This window comes from Dama dama, chromosome 15 (assembly GCF_033118175.1).
Source record: "Dama dama isolate Ldn47 chromosome 15, ASM3311817v1, whole genome shotgun sequence".
Taxonomy (NCBI): Eukaryota; Metazoa; Chordata; class Mammalia; order Artiodactyla; family Cervidae; genus Dama; species Dama dama.
Window position 1 is genome coordinate 61,570,257 of NC_083695.1, and position 21,786 is coordinate 61,592,042.

A 21,786-nucleotide genomic window follows, 5' to 3' on the forward strand; every position below is an offset into this window, starting at 1 on the left:
TGGACACAAATAAAAACCCAAATCATTGGAAATGGGTAACTATACATATTTTAATAAGTCAAAGTCTGGAATCCTAAACCTCAAACGATTCCTTAGAAAACTCCAGAGAAGACATACATTTGAGTACAAGCAGATTCACTGATCCCCATGTATGTTTTTTACGTATACTGAAGGGGTTTTTTTTGTTTACAGAGGGGAGGGGAAGGGTGGGAGGGGTAGGTAAGGGAGGTGCAGCAAACTAAACTCCTAAGGTAGAGTTGGAGGCTGAATAAGGTTAATGGGAAGTTTCCTAATGAAAGGACACTTTCCATGTTGCTACAAAGTGTTTCTTTCTGACTTGCCATCACAGTAACCTGAAATATAGAAAACAAAGCTATTAATGACAGAAAGATGGACCCAGTATTCAATATAGATAGTCGATATTAGGATGGCCGTAGGACTTGGCATTGTTCAAATGCCTCTTGTCAGGGGACAGCTAGATGTAGTTGTAATACATAAACATCTTCGAGGTTTTCTGAAACCCTGATTTCTCTGGGGGCGATGGGGTACAGGCTGAGAGCAAAGGATCTGCTGTATAAAGTAGTGTTCTTTCTGTCTTAAATTTGCCTCATTGCATTTCAAAGAGATGAGGGTACCTCCTCCTGATTCAGGAAGTGAGGGCTACTCTTTCAGCAGTTTTATAGAATGTTCACTGTGCCCTGTCATGTCACCAGGTGGTTACACAAGGGGCTTCAGAGTCATACAACAACCTTGGCTTGCATCCGACTCAGTTATCTACTAAATATCTTGGGCAATCTTCGTAATTTTTTCTTAGCCTCTGTTTTCTTATCTGTAGAAGGCGGATCATGAGAAAACCTACTTCACAAGGTATATCCAGGATTAGGTGAGATGAGGCAGGCAAAGGACTTGGTGGGGAGCCCAGCTGGAGTGCAATCCTTTGCCTGCCCTATATTTAGGCTACCCCCAGGTGAAGCATCAAAATCTTATTTATGTGTTTGGTCTGGGTTCATATCTGTTTGGTGTAGCGTGGGTTAGCTAGTTAGATGACCAACAGAGAAGTTCAGTTTTGTTCTCTGTTTTCTCTTACAATTTAGCATTATTCTATTTGGATTCTGAAATGCAGATTCCCATGGGAATGTCTATTCAAAATAAAATGTGCAGTCTCCTCCAGAATGCTACTGGTTTTTAAATCAAGATTAGCCAAGGGTGATATTCATAAAAAGATTCAATGGGGCTTCCCCGGTGGCTCAGACAATAAAGAACCATCTAGCAATGCAGGAGACATCGGTTCGATCCCTAGGTTGGAAAGAGCCCATGGAAAAGGGAACAGCTACCCACTCTGGTATTCTTGCCTGGAGAATCCCATGGACAGTGGAGCCTGGTAGGCACAGTCCATGGGTCGCAAAGAGTCAGACATCACTGAGCCACTAACCCTCTGGTCTGGTCAGGGAATCTCAAAAAACGTGAGAAAACCAGCTAGTCAACTTGCCTCTCTTTAAGTGTTTACACCAATGGCCACATTTGATGCCCAGCTCTTCACTGGGGCCACTCAATCCCCAAACAATATTAATTCGGTCAAAATGGTTTTTGGGCAGCGCAGCCAGGAGCAAAATCATGTGACTACACAGTGGGCCTGAGGTAGCAGATAAAAAAGGAAAAGACTGTCCCCTTTACTTAACTAAAAGGGCCAGGGTTTTGGATAAAAAGGTTTTTGCCCACTCCTTCTGCATCAGCCTCATGAAAAGGCCAGTGAAAGACCTGGTTATGAAGGACGAAGACTTGGACTCAGACGGGCACCCAGGCTCCCCTGTTTTCTTCTGCATGCAGATGTAACGCATCTCAGGGCCTGCAGACCCAGGGAACCTGCTCCCACCCGCCACTCACCGTTGTGAGGGATCAGCCGGTACTGCCTGGCCAGGCACAGCTCCTCCTGCCTCTGCCTCACGATTTTCTGCACTTCCGGGGAAAAGCCGCTGGGGTCTCGGGCGAACACGAAAGAGTAGCTGTCAGCGCAGGTGCCATCGAGGTTCAGGAGGCGGCAGGAGTACTGCAAGGCATAGGTCTCATAGTCCGTGTCAATGATCCAGTGGTCATCGTCTGCAGGGCAGAAAGCCACGGGGCCTCTGTATCTCCTTCAGACACTCAGATGCCAGGGAAACTTAGCGCTGGGCCCCAGAAACCAGCCACTTCCCCAAACTGGGTTCAGAAGTTAGAAAGCAGGAGACCACAGGGAATTCTGACGGCAATTAGAAAATTGAGACCATGAGAGAGGAGCTTGGCCTTCACAGGAAAAAATCCTGGAGCTGGTGGCAGGGGCGGGAGGGACCACATTTGCTTTAATGACTGTTTCTCTCCCTGATGATAAATGTGATCGTATCTTTCACAAGAAGAGCTGAGAATGTGGACCCATCAAAACCACAGTCTAGACCTGGCTACTGTTGTCTTCTCCATCTACCCTCTGACAGCATCTCGTGCCTCTGTGGCTGACGATGGCCACCAACATGTGCTATCTGCAACATAAGCATGCGTCTGTTGCACTGATCTGTATCAGCCAGTTCCCGGCCCTCTCGCTACCCACACGGCCCTCCTGCCTCAGTCCACTGGGTGATCTGGTTCATGGCCTTTCTGGCTCCATCCTAATTCTGGCTCGGTGACCTGACTCACTTCTCTCTCCAGGCTGGCAAGAGGGTAGAATCTGCCTTAGGGGCATAAGATGCCCACCTTTTGACATCAGATATTCTTCTTAGAGAACTGCTCAGAGCTCTCTTGACAGAGGCAGAGTTGAGCCCTTGAAGAATTTAGATTATATTTCTTCCTAAGACTGGGATGTAAGCCATGCAGAGTAAGTGTAAACAAAAGTGGTAATAAGGTCAACAAAGGCAGGATGGGAAACCACGTTCATAAGAATGCAGGTGAGAGGTTTGCCATGGAGAAAAACAATGGGGATAACACCTTTGTTATCCAAACACCTCACATTTGGTAAAACGTGTCACATCTCTACTTAACATTCTTGTTGATATATAACCATGACCAGGATTTTCTGAGCACTTAGTGTCAGCTACCATGCTTTCTCAATTATTTTTCACGGCTACTGAAAGTGCACTCTATCATCCTCATTTTCCAGATAAGAAAACTGAGGCACAGAAAAACTAAATAATTCACCCAGGGTCACAAAGAGCAGGACAGAATTGAGCTCCGATCTGACTCTGGAGCCCCCATGCCTAACCTCTACAGCACACTGTCTCCAGGCATTAAGTAAACTGGGGGCCACAGGGGATAAGAAACAGGAGACGCTAAGCCTCTGTGTCTTCATTCCACACCCAGGTCATGAAGCAAGTGATGATCTCTGCTCTACTTCATGTCCTGTGCTGGAGAGGAACCCTCAGCTCCCAGCACTGAGGGTGTAAGGGAGATCTCTAATGCTTGCCTAAGTCACTTCTGGGTGTGCCTCTTGGCTCTGAAAACCCCAGGAGTCCCTGCCAAGGAGGGGCTCAGCCTGAGACCAGGCCTTGCAGGAGAGCTGCACCAGAGTGTGTGGTGAACCCTCTCTTCATCTCACTGCAGACCCTCCACGAGGAGGACTGAACCACTCCTGAACCCCCGACGCTTTCCCACAGGGCGGGTGTCAGAGGCTGTGGTGGGAAGGGCCAGACATGACCACTCAGGGGTGGCCATGTTCATCTGTTTGATAAGATGCAGATTCTAAAAATTACTAATCTTGTGCCCCCTGGTATCGGTTTTTATAGTCCATTATCAGAAGTTTATCTTTTATCCTAAATAGATCACTTTAGGAAGTTTTGCTGAGTTATTTGAAAAAACTTTTATTATCTCTAAGGATAAAAGCTTTCCCCCTTGTTGAATAGTAAGTCCTTTTATATAGTGTACATCAATACTGGATGAGCAGTTTGATAAAAGATAAAATTTCATCTAACACAACTGTAGGGGAAGTCGAGGAGTGTGTACCCTGAGTACATGGGCTACATGAAAGGACATTTTGCCCTGGCTCACCAAGCTAAGCGTCCCCCTGAACAGGCCCTGGGGCCTATTTCCCAGGAGAGCTCCAACAATATTTTGTAAAATTGTAAAAGTTGATTGTATTAGGGCCCTGCTGTTCAGGACCACCTAATTTTGACCCGGGAGCTAGAACCTCCGGTTTCTGACACTGTCTCTCACAAACTTGTTTGCATGACCTTGGACAAAGCACTATCTTTTCCCCTCTCCCCACCCCCTTTTTTTTGGTCACGAGGCACGTGATATGCACGTGATATCTTAGTTCCTGGGCCAGGGATCAAATCTTCACCCCCCTGCAGTGGAAGTGAGGAGTTTTAACCACTGGATCACCAGGGAAGTCCTACCACTGCATTCTCTTGATTTCAATTTATTCATCTGCATGTTGAACCCCCTTCAGAGTGATAACTCTCCATCTTTAAGATTCCATGATGGAACTTCCCTGGTGTCTTGGAGGGGAATTAAACAAATTAAACCCTCAGGTTTAATCCCTGCTGGGTGATCTAAGATCTCGTGTGCCATGCAGCATGGTCAAAAAAAAAAGAAGTAAGATTCCATGATATGCCCCTCTGTCCTGCATTATTCTCTAGGTACCAAGTAGACTCTGGATTTGAAGCTTAGGAGAAATGAGTAGAAAGAGCATGTACATGCATGTTCCCATAAATTTGTATCAGGTTAAATTTTAGGATGCTCTTCTGAGAGCCCTTAACACTCTGCTCCCCATATGAGTTTCAGGGCTTGGGAGAAAGGGAAGAGGTCACTGTCACCCAGAACACTGTGCCTGGCTCAGACTCTCAGCACCCAGCATGGGCAGGTAGGGTACCTGGGAGTGAGCCAACCCTGTGTCCTTTGATGAGAGTCTCTGAGCCTCTGCTGGGGCGTCTAGCATTCAAGCTGTTTCAGGGATTCAGCCCAAAGAAATGGAGGAAATGCAGCAGCCGCAGCACCAGGCTGAGCGGTGATGTGAGCTGGGTCTTGAGGAGGTGGGAGGTCTAAGCAAGGGGAAGGCCACACACGCTGGCGGGATGGGTAACAGGCAGGAGGTGGTCAGGTGACAAACCCAAGGTCCTTTTGAGCTTGGGCCAGGTTTCTGAGCTGGGAGAGGGGAATGGGAGGTGGTGAAGGGGCCTAGCTACTTCCAGCCTCATCCCTCCAGCCTCCAGCCGAGCTGAGAATTCTGGCTACTTACAGACCATTCTTCCCTAAGGTGCCCCTGGAGAAGAAACCCAGCCAATTGGCTATGTATGTCTTCGATTCCCCCCTCAAGACAGTCCTACCGAACTGACTACTCACTTCCTTTCTGGAGAAAGGACGCTACGCCCCAGTACTTCATCTTGAACTTGGCAGGGTCCTCAGTGTCTGTGAAGGTGCCCACCATGTCTGCACACACGTCCCAGTTACTGCAAAAGCCAAGGGGATTCTGAGCCAGGCCGGGCAAAGGGCTTCCTCCCCCCATCCCACCCCAGGCGCTCCCTTCCCGCCCCAGTCGGGGTTTGGCGCTCAGCCTGTGGACCCTGCCGCGCAAAGAGCGCAGCCTCCGCCCTCCCCCACCCCCGCTCCCAGAGGTCACTGACTTTAAAAGACGGACTCGGCCCTTGGCCGTGGCGCTCATGTGGCCATTCTCGTCCACGGAGAACTCGGCGACGATGTTGTCTTGCAGAAAGAGGCCCTCGGGGTCCTTCTTGGCCATGGCGTACCAGGTGCCGGCGAACTGGGGAAGAGAGGAGAGCCGGGTTCGGTGTCCGGGAGCGCATGGCGGTCGTCTGGGAAAGGGGAACGCGGGGCACCCGGGACACCGGTACCTACGCGAGCCTTGTCGAAGTTCTCCTTGACTCGGAAGCTGCTCACCCGGCAGTCGCGCTCCGCCCGGGCGCTGCCCAGCGCCGCCAGTAGCACTAGCGCCCACACCCACTCCATCTCGCTCGGGAGTCCGCCCTGCGGGAACCGCGCGCCGTGAGAGCCTGGCGGCTGGACCACTTGGCCCTCCACCACCGGTCCCCAGGCTCCATCTTGCCCGCGAGGGGCCCTCCTCCCGCCAGCCCCCCGGGTTCCCATCCCGCCCGCCCCCAGACCCTCATCACACCCATCCCGGGCCCCCATCCCTCCCGCGCCGGCCCCCTATCCCGCCGGGCCGTCGCTCACAGTCGGGAGCTGCGCGCAAGCCTGGCCGCGGGTCCGAGCGCGCGTGGAGCCAGCAAGGCTAGCGCGCCGCGGGGGCCGCCGGGCGGCTTTATAGCTCCGGGGGGAGGGGGTCGCGCTTTCGTAACGGCGCGGGGTGAAAGACCGAGGGGGAGGCGCCGGGGCCGGCGGGCCAGCACTTGCATAACGCGCCCTGACTCACCGCCGCCCGGGCGCAGGGAGGGCGTCCTGGGGCGAGAGCCTCCCCTCCAGCGCCGCCCGGGGCTGGAGCAGCTGCCGCGCGGGGTGGCCTCGGCGGAGCCTCCGGCGGCGGCGAGCCGCGGGCACCAGCCCTGGCCTAGTTACCCGGCGCCCGTGCCAGCGGCCGCCAGCTGCGGCCTGGGGTGGCCTCGGGGCCCTGTTGCTCTGGCTGGAGGCTCGGGTAGGTCTGGCGGGAAGACCAGACCGTGGCCTCCCAGAACGAGGGACATCTTCGATGCTGCCCGGGCGCGTTAGTGCTCGGGCCTGACCGTGCCAAATTGGCCCCTCGGTCTTCTGAGGACTAGCTATGCAGGAGTTTGGGACTGTTTCCGCCACATAGTTTTTCATTTTATAAAGGATGTCTTTTACTCTCTTTCAGGGGAGTTGTGGTGCCCTTGGATCAATATTTGTTCTTTAGTTTCAACATCTTTAGAAGTATTAAAACCCTCCCTGTTAAATATTCTCCAGAAACGCAACCCTGGTCAGGACAGGAAACATTTTAGCAACCTCGGTGGTCGCCTACTTAGTCTGTGGCACTTCGCTCAAACCACTTTGAAACACACCTACCAATTGTTTATTCTGCAATCTGATTTCAAAGCCAGAGTGGCATCTTGTTTTGTTTCCAAACCAGCTAAGGTGGATTGACTGTGAGCGGAGGAGAGGGGGAGGGGAACAAACGTCTGTGACGTCAATGGTCAATTAAGTCGAAATGCTGTGACTGGTTGTGTGATTTTGCCCAGTGGCACAATTCAGGGCCATGTTTTTCTCTTTCCATTCAGAGTTCAGTTCAGTTCAGTTCAGTCGCTCAGTCTGTCAGACTCTGCGACCCCATGAATCGCAGCACGCCAGGCCTCCCTGTCCATCACCAACTCCCAGAGTTTACTCAAACTCATGCCCATCAGAGTTAGAGCTCCTCTAATCTGATCCAAGCAGTCAGAAGACGCAGCTTTGGACTGAATGAGAATTAGGGATAGGGCAAGGAGGTATCACCTTTTTGTAAGATCCCTTCCATCAGTTGTGTCCCAAATTGAAAAAGACCAAGATGAATTTGGTCCATTTTGCTACTGCCAGACCTGAAATAAGAGAGGGTGGAGGTGCAGGAGGGTGGCAGCCATACAGAGAAATAAAGAGTTGATGGTCTTTACAGAGCACGGCACTGGGATTACTTCTGAGCCTCCTGAAAAAAAAAAAAAATACCTGTGGCTCCTGCCACCTTCCTGTGACCCCTTGGGCCTCTCCCTGTCTGATGGTCTGCTTTCACTTTCCATCTTCCCCTCCACTCCTGTTCTCCATTTGAGTCTGGAGGTGTCTCTGGAGTGCCAACCTTGATGCAATTAACTCCTTACTGCCTCCTCCTTTCTGCTAAGAAAGCCCTGTTTCAGGCCTACCAGCTAACTAGCTCTTCTGGTGAGGTCAGTTTAATCACAGGATGTATAATCCCAAACAGAACTGCACATGGAACAACGGACTGGTTCAAAATTGGGAGATGAGTGTGTCAAGGCTGTGTATTGTCACCCTGCTTATTTAACTTCTGTGCAGAGTACATCATGAGAAACGCTGGACTGGATGAAGCACAAGCTGGAATCAAGATTGCCAGGAGAAATACCAATAACCTCAGATATGCAGATGACACCACCCTTATGGCAGAAAGTGAAGAGGAACTAAAGAGCCTCTTGATGAAGGTGAAAGAGGAGAGTGAAAAAGCTGGCTTAAAACTCAACATTCAGAAAATTAACATCACAGCATCCGGTCCCATCACTTCATGGCAAATAGATGGGGAAACAATGGAAACAGTGACAGACTTTATTTTTCTTGGACTCCAAAATCACTGTAGACAGTGACTGTAGCCATGAAATTACAAGATGCTTGCTCCTTGGAAGAAAAACTATGACAAATCTAGACAGTATATTTAAAAGCAGAGGCATTACGTTGCCAGCAAAGGTCTGTGTAGTCAAAGCTTTGGTTTTTCCAGTAGTCATGTATGGATGTGAGAGTTGAACCGTAAAGAAGGCTGAGTGCCGAAGAATTGATGCTTTTGAACTGTGGTGCTGGGGAAGACTTGAGAGTCCCTTGGACTGCAAGGAGATCCAACCAGTCAATCATAAAGGAAATCAACTCTGAATATTCATTGAAAGGACTGATACTGAAGCAGAAGCTATAATACTTTGGCTACCTGATGCAAAGAGTGACTCATTGGAAAAGACCTTGATGCTGGGAACCGTAGAAGGTAGGAGGAGAAGGGGACAACAGAGGACGAGATGGTTGGATGGCATCACTGACTCAATGGACATGAGTTTGAGCAAGCTGTGGGAGATAGTGAAGGACAGGAAAACCTGGCGTGCTGCAGTCCATGGGGCTGCAAAGTGTCGGACATGACTGAGCAACTGAACAACGACAACAACAACATAATCCCAAACAGCTCCAATAAGGTCTGCTTCAGAGCCACTCCTGCAGGGACGCTGTGTGTGGCCACACATGTAGTCATTACTTATGCTCCCTAGTTATAGGTAGGGTCCCTTTCTATCTCCTGTCCAAAGTGTGGTTCCCCTCCTTGACATCCCAAAATAGAGGTCTATCCACCTCTCCTCCAGTACCTCCAGTGATGGAGAGCTCCTGGCTGAGCCAAGTTGCCTTTGGACTGTTATGACTGCCAGAAAAGTTCTCCTAATACTCCCAGCCCTTGACAACTGTTTCTCCCAGAATGATTCTTGTGATTCTTGCTTATGCTTATGAAAAATAAATGTAGGGGATTTCAATGCATTTTTACAGGGATTTTTTTTTTGCATCAATATGTTTTAATGTATTTGTTAAATGCTTAAAAGTTGATATAACTGTTCTTCCTCCCCCACCTCTCTCTCTTTTAATGATATATTGTAACCCTCGGTGTCCCAGATACCAGCAAAGAAAAACAGTTTATTTTGGCATTCTGTCTCAAATTTCTTCATGATTACAAACATGTGAGTAGAGGTCAACTGGTGTTTTTTAACTTTGGTGCTTTGAAAGCTCTCCTCATAAAATATTTTTTTTCAAATATGCTTATATGTGTGTATAATATCCACAGGAAAACTGTTCACAGTGATTACATGTGTGATAGGATTAGGGATATTTGAAAATTTATTGTTGATTTCTACCTTTTTAAAAACTTTCCAAATTTTCTTACAGTGAAAATATTTAATCAAACAAATACTCTGCAGACTTTTTTCTTCTAGAAGTAAAATTATGGTCTAAATTACATCTTGTGGACTGTATATAATATACACAAAAGTTCATTTCCTTGTCTACATCATGGAAGGACAAATCATATTTCCCTCACCTTGGTATGCATCTCACTTCCAGCTTTTCCACAGGATTTATCAAGAGACTTACACAGAGTAGATGCTTGATCAGTAGATATTGACTTAATTTGTTTTACTTAAATCAGTCACTTTAAGTAAGCTTTATAAAATATTTATTTAAAAAGACCCAGTCATAGGTCAGTCTTTCTAAAAAATAATTTCCAGGATTTATTAATTGTAGCAGGGAGGGCTAGCTGTCCTTTCACCAAAAAAGTTTTCACTCCCCTTCTATGAGGGCTGGAGTTGTTGCAAAGAGACCACCCTGCTAGAAGACAACCTCCCCACCCCACCACCACCCAACTTCCTACAGTTCTATAAGGCCACATGCCTATGTTCTGGTCAGTGGAATATAGATGAAAGTGCTGTGAGTCATTCCCAGATGGGGCTTTTAAAAGCTGCCTGTCTAATAATTAGTCTTTGATGTCTGTCTTCCTTCATCTGCAGTCTGGTGAAGCCTCTCTCAGCCTGGGGACCCCACCCATGATTAACTTTATGTGAATGAGAAATAAACTTCCATTCGATTTAAGCTGCTGAAATTGGGAGTTACTGTAATAGCAGCTGGTGTTACCTTAACTAATACAGCAGCAAGTCATTAGCTCCTAGGAAATATTGAAAATGCTTTGCTGTAGTTGAAAAAAAGGATGAATATGAGAAATTTGTGTCCTTAGCCTCATAAGAATTAAGCATGTCCAACCAGCTCCATTTTGTGCAAACTAATGTTTACATCCACATCTTGACAGAGAAGCCAAGAGAAGTTACAAACAAGGAAGTCAGGTAGCATTTATCTTCTGACGGCATTTAAAATATTCCAAAATAATTGGTGGGAAAAAGGAAAGATTAGTTATTCAGCCAATGTTTTCAGGTACAAAGAGTCAAACTAATTTTTTTTAATAAGGACTTTTCCCTGGTGGTTACAAAGCCATCAGTCAGTTTCATCAATTTAGTTGAAAGTAACATGGATTCCATCATATAAATTATCTGTGAGATACCTGATCATACCCATCAATTAGGTGCAGGCAGAAACTGTCATGAGAGCAAATGTGCCAGGTGAAAGGGCCCTTTGCAGGTTGACTACTGGGATGTGCCTGAAATCACTGCTATTAGGGGGTGTCTTTGAGTGATGAATAATGGCAGGAGTAGGGAATCTGGCTAAAGTGGAGTTGAAGAGTGGGTCCAATATAATGATTCAAAATGCACTTGGTTAATCCAGCATATTATTGTTAGTTTTATGACAGTGCTTCAACATTATATGCATGTTATTAATATTTTGGCTGTTAAATAAGCGTTACCTCCTGCAGAAATGGTTAAGTGTAGTGGAATATTTTAGTGATGATGCAATTAAATATTGCATGTGTTCATGAATGTAGTATACTATTGAAAAATGTAAATTTGTTAAGTGGAATTTTCATTTAATTCTTGTATTGGTATTTAACATTTTATGATATAGGTATGATATAGGTCTAGATTTTAAATTCCTTAAAGAAAAAGTCTTGTGTATTCCCCTATAGCAGCTATGGTACACTTCATGGGTGCATTTTAAAATTCATTCCTATTTGAATTCTTAGTTTGGGGTAGGTCACCATCACTAGCTATGTGAACTTGAGCAACTTTATTTCTTTATGCTTCAATTTGTCACCTGTAAAATATTATAATAATAGTATCCTCTTCATAAGATTATTGTTGTGAAGATATCCTCTTCATAAGGTTATTCTCTTCATAAGGCTATTGTTATCCTCTTCATAAGATTATTGTTAGAATGAAATGAGATATGAATATAAGGGTCTTAGAAAGATATCTGGCACAGATTATTTATTATAGTGTTAGTTATTTTTATGGTCACTTTCTTATTATTACCTGTGGCTTATCTTTCTAAAAATATTCTGTGTAAATGGAATAGAGTTTCCATACCAACCTAGTTACTGTGTCAGAGATGCTTTATTTAAACACATAATTGTCAATGTCTGTACTATCTCAGATATTGGCCTTTTTTTCTTCATTCTTCCCACCAGTTAATGTTCTAGTTTTTTTTTAAACTTATGTTTTAAACAAACTGGAAATAGTGACACAAATGGTGAAGTTTAACAAAATCGGCAATTACTTTGTAACATTAAAAATTCATTCTAAGTGCTCTGCTTGGTCATTTAAAACTATTATATTTTCTTAAATTTTATTTTTTTGGTGCCTAGGACAGATACTCAAAAGTCTTGTCAGCACACGCCAGAGACTATATAGGGACCAGCCCCAGAAAAAGAGCAGCAGTAATGACAGGATTCAGTCAAGGACATGGAGGAGAAGGATATTTGTATGTCTACTAAAAGGTCAGCTTCCAATATTTCCTTAAAAAAAACTTTATCAAATGTCATCCACTACTCAAAGTAGTCAGCAGGGATCCCTCTTTCTCACTTGCCTTTTCTAACTAACCCATTCCCTCATCCTGTCAATTGTTGCCTGAAATTGTCTCACATTTGTCCCTTCCTTCATTCCCAAGCACCCTCACCTGTAGCCTGTGAGAATAGCCTTAAAAGCTTTGTTTATGAATGAATTAATTTCTTTAATATCATTGTAGATACTTTAGAAAAATCAGGTAAGCAAAAGAGAAGAAAAAAAATATTATATTGAATTCCACCACTTTGGAATAATTACTGTTAACATTTCTTATGTACACCTCCATATATTTTTATGTGTATGTGGAATCATACTGCAATAGGATCTTGCAATTTACTGCACATCATAAATATCTGTCCATATCAGTAAATAGAGCTTTACAATAGGATTACTCATTAATGTATGGTTTCCTATTTTATGACTATAATGCCATTTATTTACTCAACCTCATATTACTGAATATCTAAGCTATTTCTAATCTTTTCCTTTTATAATTGTGCTTTTGGTGAACGCCCCTATAACTACATTAATCATATACATCCCTAATTACTTTTGTAAGATAAATTCGTAAAAGCTGAATTGCAGGGTCAAAGCTTGTACACATTTTTAGGATGCTTGATAATGAGCAAATGCAGTATAGCTTCTTAATCTGTATCCTAATGTCCAGTATTCCTTTTCTCCAATTCACCTTTTTCAGTCCAGTTCAGTCGCTCAGTCGTGTCTGACTCTTTGTGACCCCATGGACTGCAGCATGCCAGGCTTCCCTGTCCATCACAAACACCTGGCGCTTACTCAGACTCATGTCCATCAAGTCAGTGATGCCATCCAACCATCTCATCCTCTGTCATCCTCTTCTCCTCCTGCCCTCAATCTTTCCCAGCATCAGAGTCTTTTCCAATGAGTCAGTTCTTGGCATCAGGTGGCCAAAGTATTGAAGTTTCAGCTTCAGCATCAGTCCTTCCAATGAATATTCAGGACTGATTTCCTTTAGGATGGACTGGTTGGATCTCCTTGCAGTCCAAGGGACTCTCAAGAGTCTTCTCCAACACCACAGTTCAAAAGCATCAATTCTTCAGCACTCAGCTTTCTTTATAGTCTAACTCTCATATCCATACATAACTACTGGAAAAACCATAGCTTTGACTAGATGGACCTTTGTTGGCAAAGTAATGTCTCTGATTTTTAATATGCTGTCTAGGTTTGTCATAGCTTTTCTTCCAAGGAGCAAGCATCTTTTAATTTCATGGCTGCAGTCACTATCTGCAGTGATTATGGAGCCCCCCCCAAAATAAAATCTGTCACTGTTTCCATTGTTTCCCCATCTATTTGCCATGAAGTGATGGGACCAGATGCCATGATCTTAGTTTTCTGAATGTTGAGTTTTAAGCCAACTTTTTCACTCTCGTCTTTCACTTTCATCAAGAGGCTCTTAATTCTTCACTTTCTGCCATAAGGGTGGTGTCATCTGCATATCTGAGGTTATTGGTATTTTTCCCAGCAATCTTGATTCCAGCTTGTGCTTCATCCAGCCTAGCAGTTCTCATGATGTACTCTGCATATAAGTTAAATAAGCAGGGTGACAATATACAGCCTTGACATACTCTTTTCCTGATTTGGAACCAGTCTATTGTTCCATGTCCAGTTCTAACAGTTGCTTCTTGACCTGCATACAGATTTCTTAGGAGGCAGGTCAGGTGGTCTGGTATTCCCATCTCTTTAAGAATTTTCCACAGTTTTTTGTGACCCACACAGTCAAAGGCTTTGGCATAGTCAATAAAGCAGAAGTAGATTTTTTTTCTGGAATTCTCTTGCTTTTACGATAATCCAATGGGGGTTGGCAATTTGATCTCTGGTTCCTCTGCCTTTTCTAAATCCAGCTTGAACATCTGGAAGTTCACGGTTTACATATTGTTAAGCCTGGCTTGGAGAATTTTGAGCATTACTTTGCTAGTGTGTGAGATGAGTGCAATTGTGTGGTAGTTTGAACATTCTTTGGCATTGCCTTTCTTAGGGACTGGAATGAAAATTGACCTTTTCCAGTCCTGTGGCCACTGCTGAGTTTTCCAAATTTGCTGGCATATTGAGTGCAGCACTTTCACAGCATCACCTTTTAGGATTTGAAATAGCTCAACTGGAATTCCGTCACCTCCACTAGCTTTGTTCATGGTGATGCTTCATAAGGCCCACTTGACTTTGCATTCCAGGATGTCTGGCTCTGGGTGAGTGATCACACCATCATGGTTATCTGGGTCATGAATATCTGGGTCAAGAACTTTTTTGTATAGTTGTTCTGTATATTCTTGCTACCTCTTCTTAATATCTTCTGCTTCTGTTAGGTTCATACCATTTCTGTTCTTTATTGTGCTCATCTTTGCATGAAATGTTCCCTTGGTATCTCTAATTTTCTTGAAGAGATCTTGTAGAGATGAACTTTAATGTCATTTCTTACCACTAAGAGTTTCCAGGGTTCAGAATTCCCCAGCTAGACTTTGAGGCCCCAGTAATCTGGGCCCACTCATACCTTTCTAGTTTCTCTCTCATTAGTCCCCCTGTTACTCTGCACTATATGCTATTACTGCTTCTGCCATTACCACCCCTGGCTCACACTTGGATTTCTTCTCTATTTCCATCTACTCTAAATATGATTCCATATCCATATCACATAAAGTCTCATAGTCATATGTATGTACTTCACTTCTGGCTTTTAATTCTATTATGCTCTGTGCTTCATGGTTTTCTTAAAAAATTTATTTTGTTGCACCAGGTCTTAGTTTGGGCACAAGGCATCTTTGTTGCTGCATATGGAATCCTTGTTGTGGCATGCAGAATCGTTTTTAGTTGTGGTATGTGGGGGGTCTAGTTTCCTGACCAGGGGTCGAACCTGGGCCCCCTGCATCAGGAGCCACTGGACCACTTGGAAAGTCCCACATCATAACTTTTTATGTTCTAGTCTTATCTCCTTTACTGCACCACAAGTTCTTGTAAAACTGGAACCAAGGCTTATTTATCCTCTATATTCCCTGATGTAGAAGTGTAACAGGATTGATTTGGTTATGCCGTGGTAACAAACAACATTCACATCTCAAAGGCTGAACACAAGAAAGATTTATTTCTTACTCATGCTACATGTCCATCTCAGGTCAGCAGGGGGCTCTGTTCCATGACATCCTTACTGGGATCCATGAGGCCCCTCCAGCTGGAACTGGAAGGGAGCAGGGAGAAGCAGGAGCTCCTGAGCCTCACTGTGGCAATTGATTGCTCCTGCCTGGAAGAGAGGTTTAAGCTCACAACCCATAGGCCAAAATTAGTCACATGGCTCTACTGGGAGTGGAGGGCAAAGAGGAATAATCTTCCCATACAACTAGCAGGGGAGGAGAATCAGAAAAAGAGGAACATGGAGTCTCTACCACAGGAGCTAGTGTATGTCTTGCTTATAATGGGCCACCAATAGACATGTATTGGAAGAATAAGCAAATGAATGAACCTAGATGTAGTCATCAAAACATAAGAATGCTGACTGTGATAGAATATGCTTCATTTTAAATTCATTTTCATTTTTTACAAGTAGGGCAATGTAAACATATGTGAGCATTTTGTTTTTCCCATACACAGATTTATGCCTCTGAAGTATAAATCTGTGTATGGGATATGGATATGTGTTTTCTCTGTGTGTGCATGTAAAGAGGGAAGGATGGTATCAGGGAATTGTAAGCACACACATGCTTTCAAGAGAAGTAGGAACTGCACAGTCATCTCATGGAACAACCAGGGAGAAAGAGTGCCCTCACCTGTGTTAGAGGAAGATGGATGGTAGTCCCATAGGAGTGACTCAGCTGACCCAACTCCTTTCTCTTAGGAAATAAACCTCTGCATTATTCTCTTTTTAAAAAAGTATATATATGTGTGTGTGTGTGTGTGTGTGTGTGTGTGTGTGTATATATCTTACAAAAATTTTTTTGGCCTCACTGTGTAGCATGAGGAATCTTAGTTCCCCAACCAGGGATTGAACCCATGCTCCTTGCATTGGGAGCTCAGAGTCTTAACCATTGGACCACCAGGGGATTCCCCTATGTTGCTCTAATTATAATGAGATGCTAATAGGATATTATGAAATAAATAATATTCTTAGGAGGACCATCCTGAGACTGGACTTGGGCCTGATGGAGGGAGATGCAAGAAAGTGCTTGACAAGACCCTTTGAGGGAGCAAGTGGACTCAACCATAGGAAGTGACATGGCTCAACATATGCCAGTGTGGATTCTGTTTGCCTGAGAAAACCATGTTCCCATCAACAGTCTCTCAGTTCATGACCTAGAAACTGCAGCCTCGGTGAATCTCTTCTTCTTTTCTATCTAATATGACCATTATCACCCTAGCAAGGTAAACTTTAAGTCTAGAAAAATAAATGAAACCCATAGCCGTGCTGTTTTTGAAGTGAATTTAAATGTGGGTGTAACTAACTTTTAGAGTCACTGTAACTCTTAGATATGTTTTCATTCAAGAGAATTCTCCATATAAAGTCTGCAGTGTTATTGAAATGCTTAAAAGACCTTTGACTAAATTTGAAGTCAGCCTGTAGATAGCCAAGGAAACTGGTCCATGAAATGTGTAGTTTGGCTTATTAGTTGCATAATAGTATTTAAATATTTGGGAAAATGTGCTTAATCAATGTAAAAGCTTAGTAACCTGAACATTAAACAAAAGTAAGTAGTGGTTAAGTGTTTTTTCTATGCCAAAAGGCCCTGAGGTGTGAAAGATCCTAGCAACAGACAAGACATGTATTATCCAGTAGATTTAACTGACTGTACCTTGGAGCAAAAAGGCATGAGATCTGGTTATTACTATTGAAAACAAAATCCAAACTAATATGCTTAGCAGGAAAACCCAGTTGGCAGCTGCAGGGGTTGCCTTTTATGATCGTGTCTTTTGACAAGGATTATTGTATTAATATAAGTTGTGGCTTGATCAGGCTTAAATTGTGGGCAAATATTTTTCCATGTTCACTTCTCTAGAATAAGTCCAAGGTCTGTTCCCATAAACCATTTCTGAGGTCAGGTTTTTAAATGAGGGGAACAGAGAGGTGAGGATTTTTAGAAAAAGAGTAGGCCAAGCAAGCTGGCTGATTACAGGACTTTTAGGGAAAGGAAAGATTAACATTTGATTTTATGTTGTGTTATGCTAAACTCTTCGATCTCCCCTAAATGTTCCTTAACGTTGCCATATAAACAAACAGACATTTCTAAGGTCTAAACAGTTTCATTTCATAGAGCTATCATGAAAGAACAAGTATTGTCGATGCCTATGTAATATAATTAATGGATATACCCCATTCTTCTTATTGCCAACAGCCACCAAGGTTCAGCTATTTTCTGGAATAGTCAGTTTGACTTGTCACTTGGCTGGCTGATCTAAGATGCTCTGCGGATTCTCTGAGGACTTATGAGCTAATAATGCTTAGGGATTTCGTGTCCTGAAGAACTCTTTAATCCCGTGCTTCCTGAATCCCACTCTAAGCCAGGGCCTTCTGTCACATCTCAAGAGTTACAGGCCAGTTTGAAAGCTCTGCTAAACAACCTTTCTCCTCGGCCTCTGGGGAGGAGGCGGGGGGCGGGTGTCCTGCGAGGTGCCCCTCAGGGCTTTCCTGGTTTCTTTGGCCAGGATGTATCTCCTTCTTGGCACTCTGCCTCTGGTGGTGTTCTGAGGGTCTCTTCCTTTCTAGACCAGAGCAGCACAGCACGCCACGCCATGGGTGAGATCAGCCAAGAGACGGTGGAGAAATACCTGGAGGACAACCCTCAGTTCGCCAAGGAGTATTTCAACAGGAAGTTGCAGGCGGAGGCGCCCAGCGGCGGGGCACAGGCCCCGGCCAGCGCCTCCTTCCCCGGCCGGACGCTGGCGGAGGAGGCGGCCCTGTACCTGGAGCTACTGGAGGTCTTGCTGGAGGAGGCGGGCAGCGTGGAGCTGGCGGTGCACAGGGCCCTGGGGAGGCTGGCGCAGCTGCTGCAGGCCGACCGCTGCAGCATGTTCTTGTGTCGGGCCCGCAACGGCACGCCGGAGGTGGCCTCCAAGCTGCTCGACGTCACCCCCACCTCCAAGTTTGAGGACAACCTGGTGGTCCCCGACAGAGAAGCTGTGTTTCCGTTGGACGTCGGGATAGTGGGTTGGGTTGCTCATACGAAGAAAACCTTTAATGTTCCAGATGTGAAAAAGGTGAGTGACCGTGGAGTGGAGAAAAAAAAGATGTTCCAGATGTGAAAAAGATGGTGACCGTGGAGTGGAGAGGAGGTCTTGGTGGCCTCAGGGAGGAACATGGGAAAGAGGGGGGTGAGAGGGTGGAGGTGGGTCCAGGGGCCATCCTTGTGGCTGTGGTTTGGCTATAACCTGGGGAGTGGGTGGTGGAGAAGAGGAACCCCCAGGCCAAGAGTGGCTAGATTTAACAAATAAAATGACTAGATGCCCAGTTCAATCTGAATTTCAGATAAACAGTGGATAACAGTAGATAATAGTAGATAATAACAGTTTTAGCGTTATGTCTCCCGTAATGTCGGGCAAGCTTACCTGGGCGTGGGGCGGTCCACACCTACTCCCTCATACCTCTTCTGTCCTCTGGACACTGTCCTGACCAACAGGGCAAAGCAGGCCTCTCACTGGGGAGATCAGCCAACAGGCCAGATGCCAAGGCCCCTGAACTGCTCCCCACGTCTATCACCCACAATCCCTTGAAGACTGTCAGCTCTTTGGGGTGAACTGGCTCAGGAATGATTCTCTCACCTATAGATCAAGTGTGAAAAAAGAAAAATGACATGAAATTTCAAATGTTCCCATCTGGATCATAAAAAATACATAAATTTAGATGATGATTAAATGCAGTTGGCCATCTCAACCCCTCCTAATTCAGATCTACCAAGAATTTCCAATCCTGTAAATGGGACATTGGAACCCTCCCGAAGACCAGTTGAACACTACATAAATTATTGTGTTTTAAAAAGAATGTTCTCCTTCCAACTAAGTTGCTTGTTCATCTAAGAAAAATTAGAACATACAAATAAAGAGGGAGGAAATGTGAATCACCCATAATCCCTGCACTCAGTAGTACCATAGGTCCCAGCCTGGAGTTTCTCCTGCCAGCCCTTTTCCTACACATGCGTCCTGTCATGTTGCTTTGCTATTAACAAAGGGGAGAGCTAGCAGATGATGGAACAGAACTGACTGGGAGCAGCCCCTGAAACGCTTACTGTGTAGAGGTTTACTTATGGAGAGGGCAGCTGGCGGCTGGAGGATAATCCCCTGCGTGCCTCCCGAAGCTGATTACAGGAGGGGGACTGTGCGGATCCACAGGAGGTGCAGAGGTTTTCAAACATTAGCAACACTCAGCAAACAGCCCCAGGGGCAAGGGTTGCTGTTAGGCACCCGAGGGTCCTCCGTCTTTACCACCCCTCCCTGCAGTGCATTCCGTCTGGTTTCAGTTGGATTCTGGGTCTGCTGCAGCTGCTTCTAGTGTATCAAGGGCCTTAAGGCAAAGTTCTTGGACCCCAGGGAGGAGGCTCTGCCTGTACATCCTGAATTTTTCTCATGGGAATATGCTTCCTGCAAGTCTCTGACTGAGGCCATTTCCAAAATGACACGGACAGCAAACTTAAGAAAGTGACATGCGAGACTTTTTTTCAGAAGAACTTTTTTTTTTTTTTTTAAAGGAGAGATGGATGAAATGACTTCTGGTGTGTGTGTGTTTGTGTGAGTGTGTGTGTGTACTCAGTCTTGTCCAACTCTTTGAGACCCCCTGGACTGTAGCTCGCCAGGCTCCTCGGTCCATGGAATTTTCCAGGCAAGAATACTGGAGGGGTTGCCATGTCCTCCTCCAGGGGCTGCACTGGCAGGCAGATGCTTTACCACTGCACCACCTGGCAAGCCCTAATTTCTGCTATGCTCCTTTATTAATGAGCCCAGTCCTGTTGAGGACAGAATGATAGAAAGGAGCTGCTTAAGAGATCAGGTGGCCTGGGTCTGCTGCTGTCCATGATGGGCACCCCATAGTGGTCATAAAGTGAGGGCAGGGTCACTGTGTTCTCCCTTTTACTGAGTATGTGTGAAGACAGATGCCCTCCCGCCCTCCTGAGCTCCCTCCTGAAAAGGGACAAAGACCTCATTTGCCCTCCATTTCTACTGTTTCTGAGCATTTTTTCCCTCCGAGAATGGTGCTTTTCAACTCTGGAAGCACATTAAAATCAAACTGGGAGCTCTTTTAAAAATACAGATGTGTGAGACTCTCACTAGACCAATTACATCAGGCTCTCAGAGACTGGGATGCAGCCAGGAGTATGGTTTAAAAGCTACCGTGGTGATTCTAATAGGCAGCCAACATTGAGAACCACTGGTCTTTTGGGTGAAGAGATGCAAGAGGAGGAACTGCATTTCAAATCAGCTGTAAACGATTAGATGGAAGGGCTCCTGGACTTGTTAGTTTAAGTCTTCCCTTGAGCAGACAGGAAGTTGAGTCGTGGGGGTTGTGTCTCTCCCGGGGTCCAGAGTCTGATCGGTGATGAGAGGGACTGGAGAAGATGCAGCCTCCTTGCTATGTTCCCACCCTCATCCCACCCTGCAGCCCTGCAGGCTCACCACACTTAAGTTGCTGTGGTAAAATCTGCAGAGAAAGGAGTTAGAAACCCCTGTTTTAAGGGACACTTCTATCACCACTTCACCTTTTCATTGCACTTGACTCTTGGTGAAGATTCCTCTTGTTCTTGATCTCACTTGATTCTGGCAAAGACCTTGTGCAGAAGGCCAGGACTGTATTTTTATTTCCATCCCGTGCATGTGAGAACCTTCTCCAGGTCAGTTAGGCACAATGTGGTGGATCTAGGCTCATAATCCGGGTCTTGCAAGGCCACCCTTTTTCTCTGCCACAGCCCTGACCACACACAACTCCTGCCTGGTGGGCAGTGTGGGCACAGGGAGGGAAGGACTACCTGCACACAGACGGAGAGGCAGAACTGGATACTCCCAGCCTTGGCGGCAGAGAAGCCACATGGTGCCAGGTGAGAGCTTTGGCATCAGATGACCTGGGTACAGATCCAGGCCTGAGACTAGGTCACTGCATGAGGGACTGTGTTTCTCCACGGAGAGAAACAGAGGAAACCAAATCATAAAGTGCCTGACTCCCAGGAGGTGCTCAATAAATGACAGCTATGATCATATCATATCAATGTCCGAAGAGTTTGGGGGCTGGATGTAGGTGGCCAAAACTGGGTCAGTGATCACTGCCTGTTTTTAAAACAGGTTAAAGGCAGGGAAACTTAATAACAGGAAACTCTGACATATCCTCATCAAGTTAATCATTTCCTATTCTATTGGGAAAGCTGATGATTAACTGTATGGGTGGTTCTCCTGGCAGTGGTTTAAAAGAAAGCCATGTGAGAATCCTAAGTTTTCAATAATTAACAGGGTGCTTATAGCTTGCACTTATAGCTTTCCATCCTTGTCTCCTTCTGACTCTGGATCTCCAGATGTTTGATCAGAATTTAACAGGACTAAGATTGGATGAGGATCCAGGCAGCCCTCTGCTCTAAACATTCCCAGTTGCCTTCATTGACTTCTTTGAAGAAAAATCATTGAGGGGAGTTTGTGAATCCAAAAGATACAGAATTTACTCAAGGAAACTTTACCAAGGATTGTTTGAACC

General features: G+C 45.4%; 2 protein-coding genes across 2 annotated transcripts in view; one reads left to right on the plus strand and one right to left on the minus strand.

Moving 5' to 3' along the window:
• Positions 1-31: 31 nt before the first annotated feature.
• RBP4 (retinol binding protein 4) lies at positions 32-6,265 on the minus strand. The gene is made up of 6 exons (XM_061162204.1): positions 6,151-6,265; positions 5,815-5,943; positions 5,583-5,719; positions 5,302-5,408; positions 1,885-2,097; positions 32-353 (listed from the first exon to the last, which is right to left on the minus strand). Exons 2-6 carry the CDS (start codon positions 5,923-5,925, stop codon positions 316-318), a joined length of 606 nt encoding a protein of 201 aa, XP_061018187.1. The 5' UTR covers positions 5,926-5,943; positions 6,151-6,265; the 3' UTR covers positions 32-315.
• An 11,587-nt stretch (positions 6,266-17,852) lies between these two features.
• PDE6C (phosphodiesterase 6C) overlaps positions 17,853-21,786 on the plus strand; it is a 49,004-nt gene continuing 45,070 nt past the window's right edge. Inside the window, exon 1 of the mRNA XM_061162205.1 lies at positions 17,853-18,317. Coding sequence (XP_061018188.1) covers positions 17,853-18,317 — 465 coding nt within the window. The remainder of the gene's footprint in view (positions 18,318-21,786) is intronic.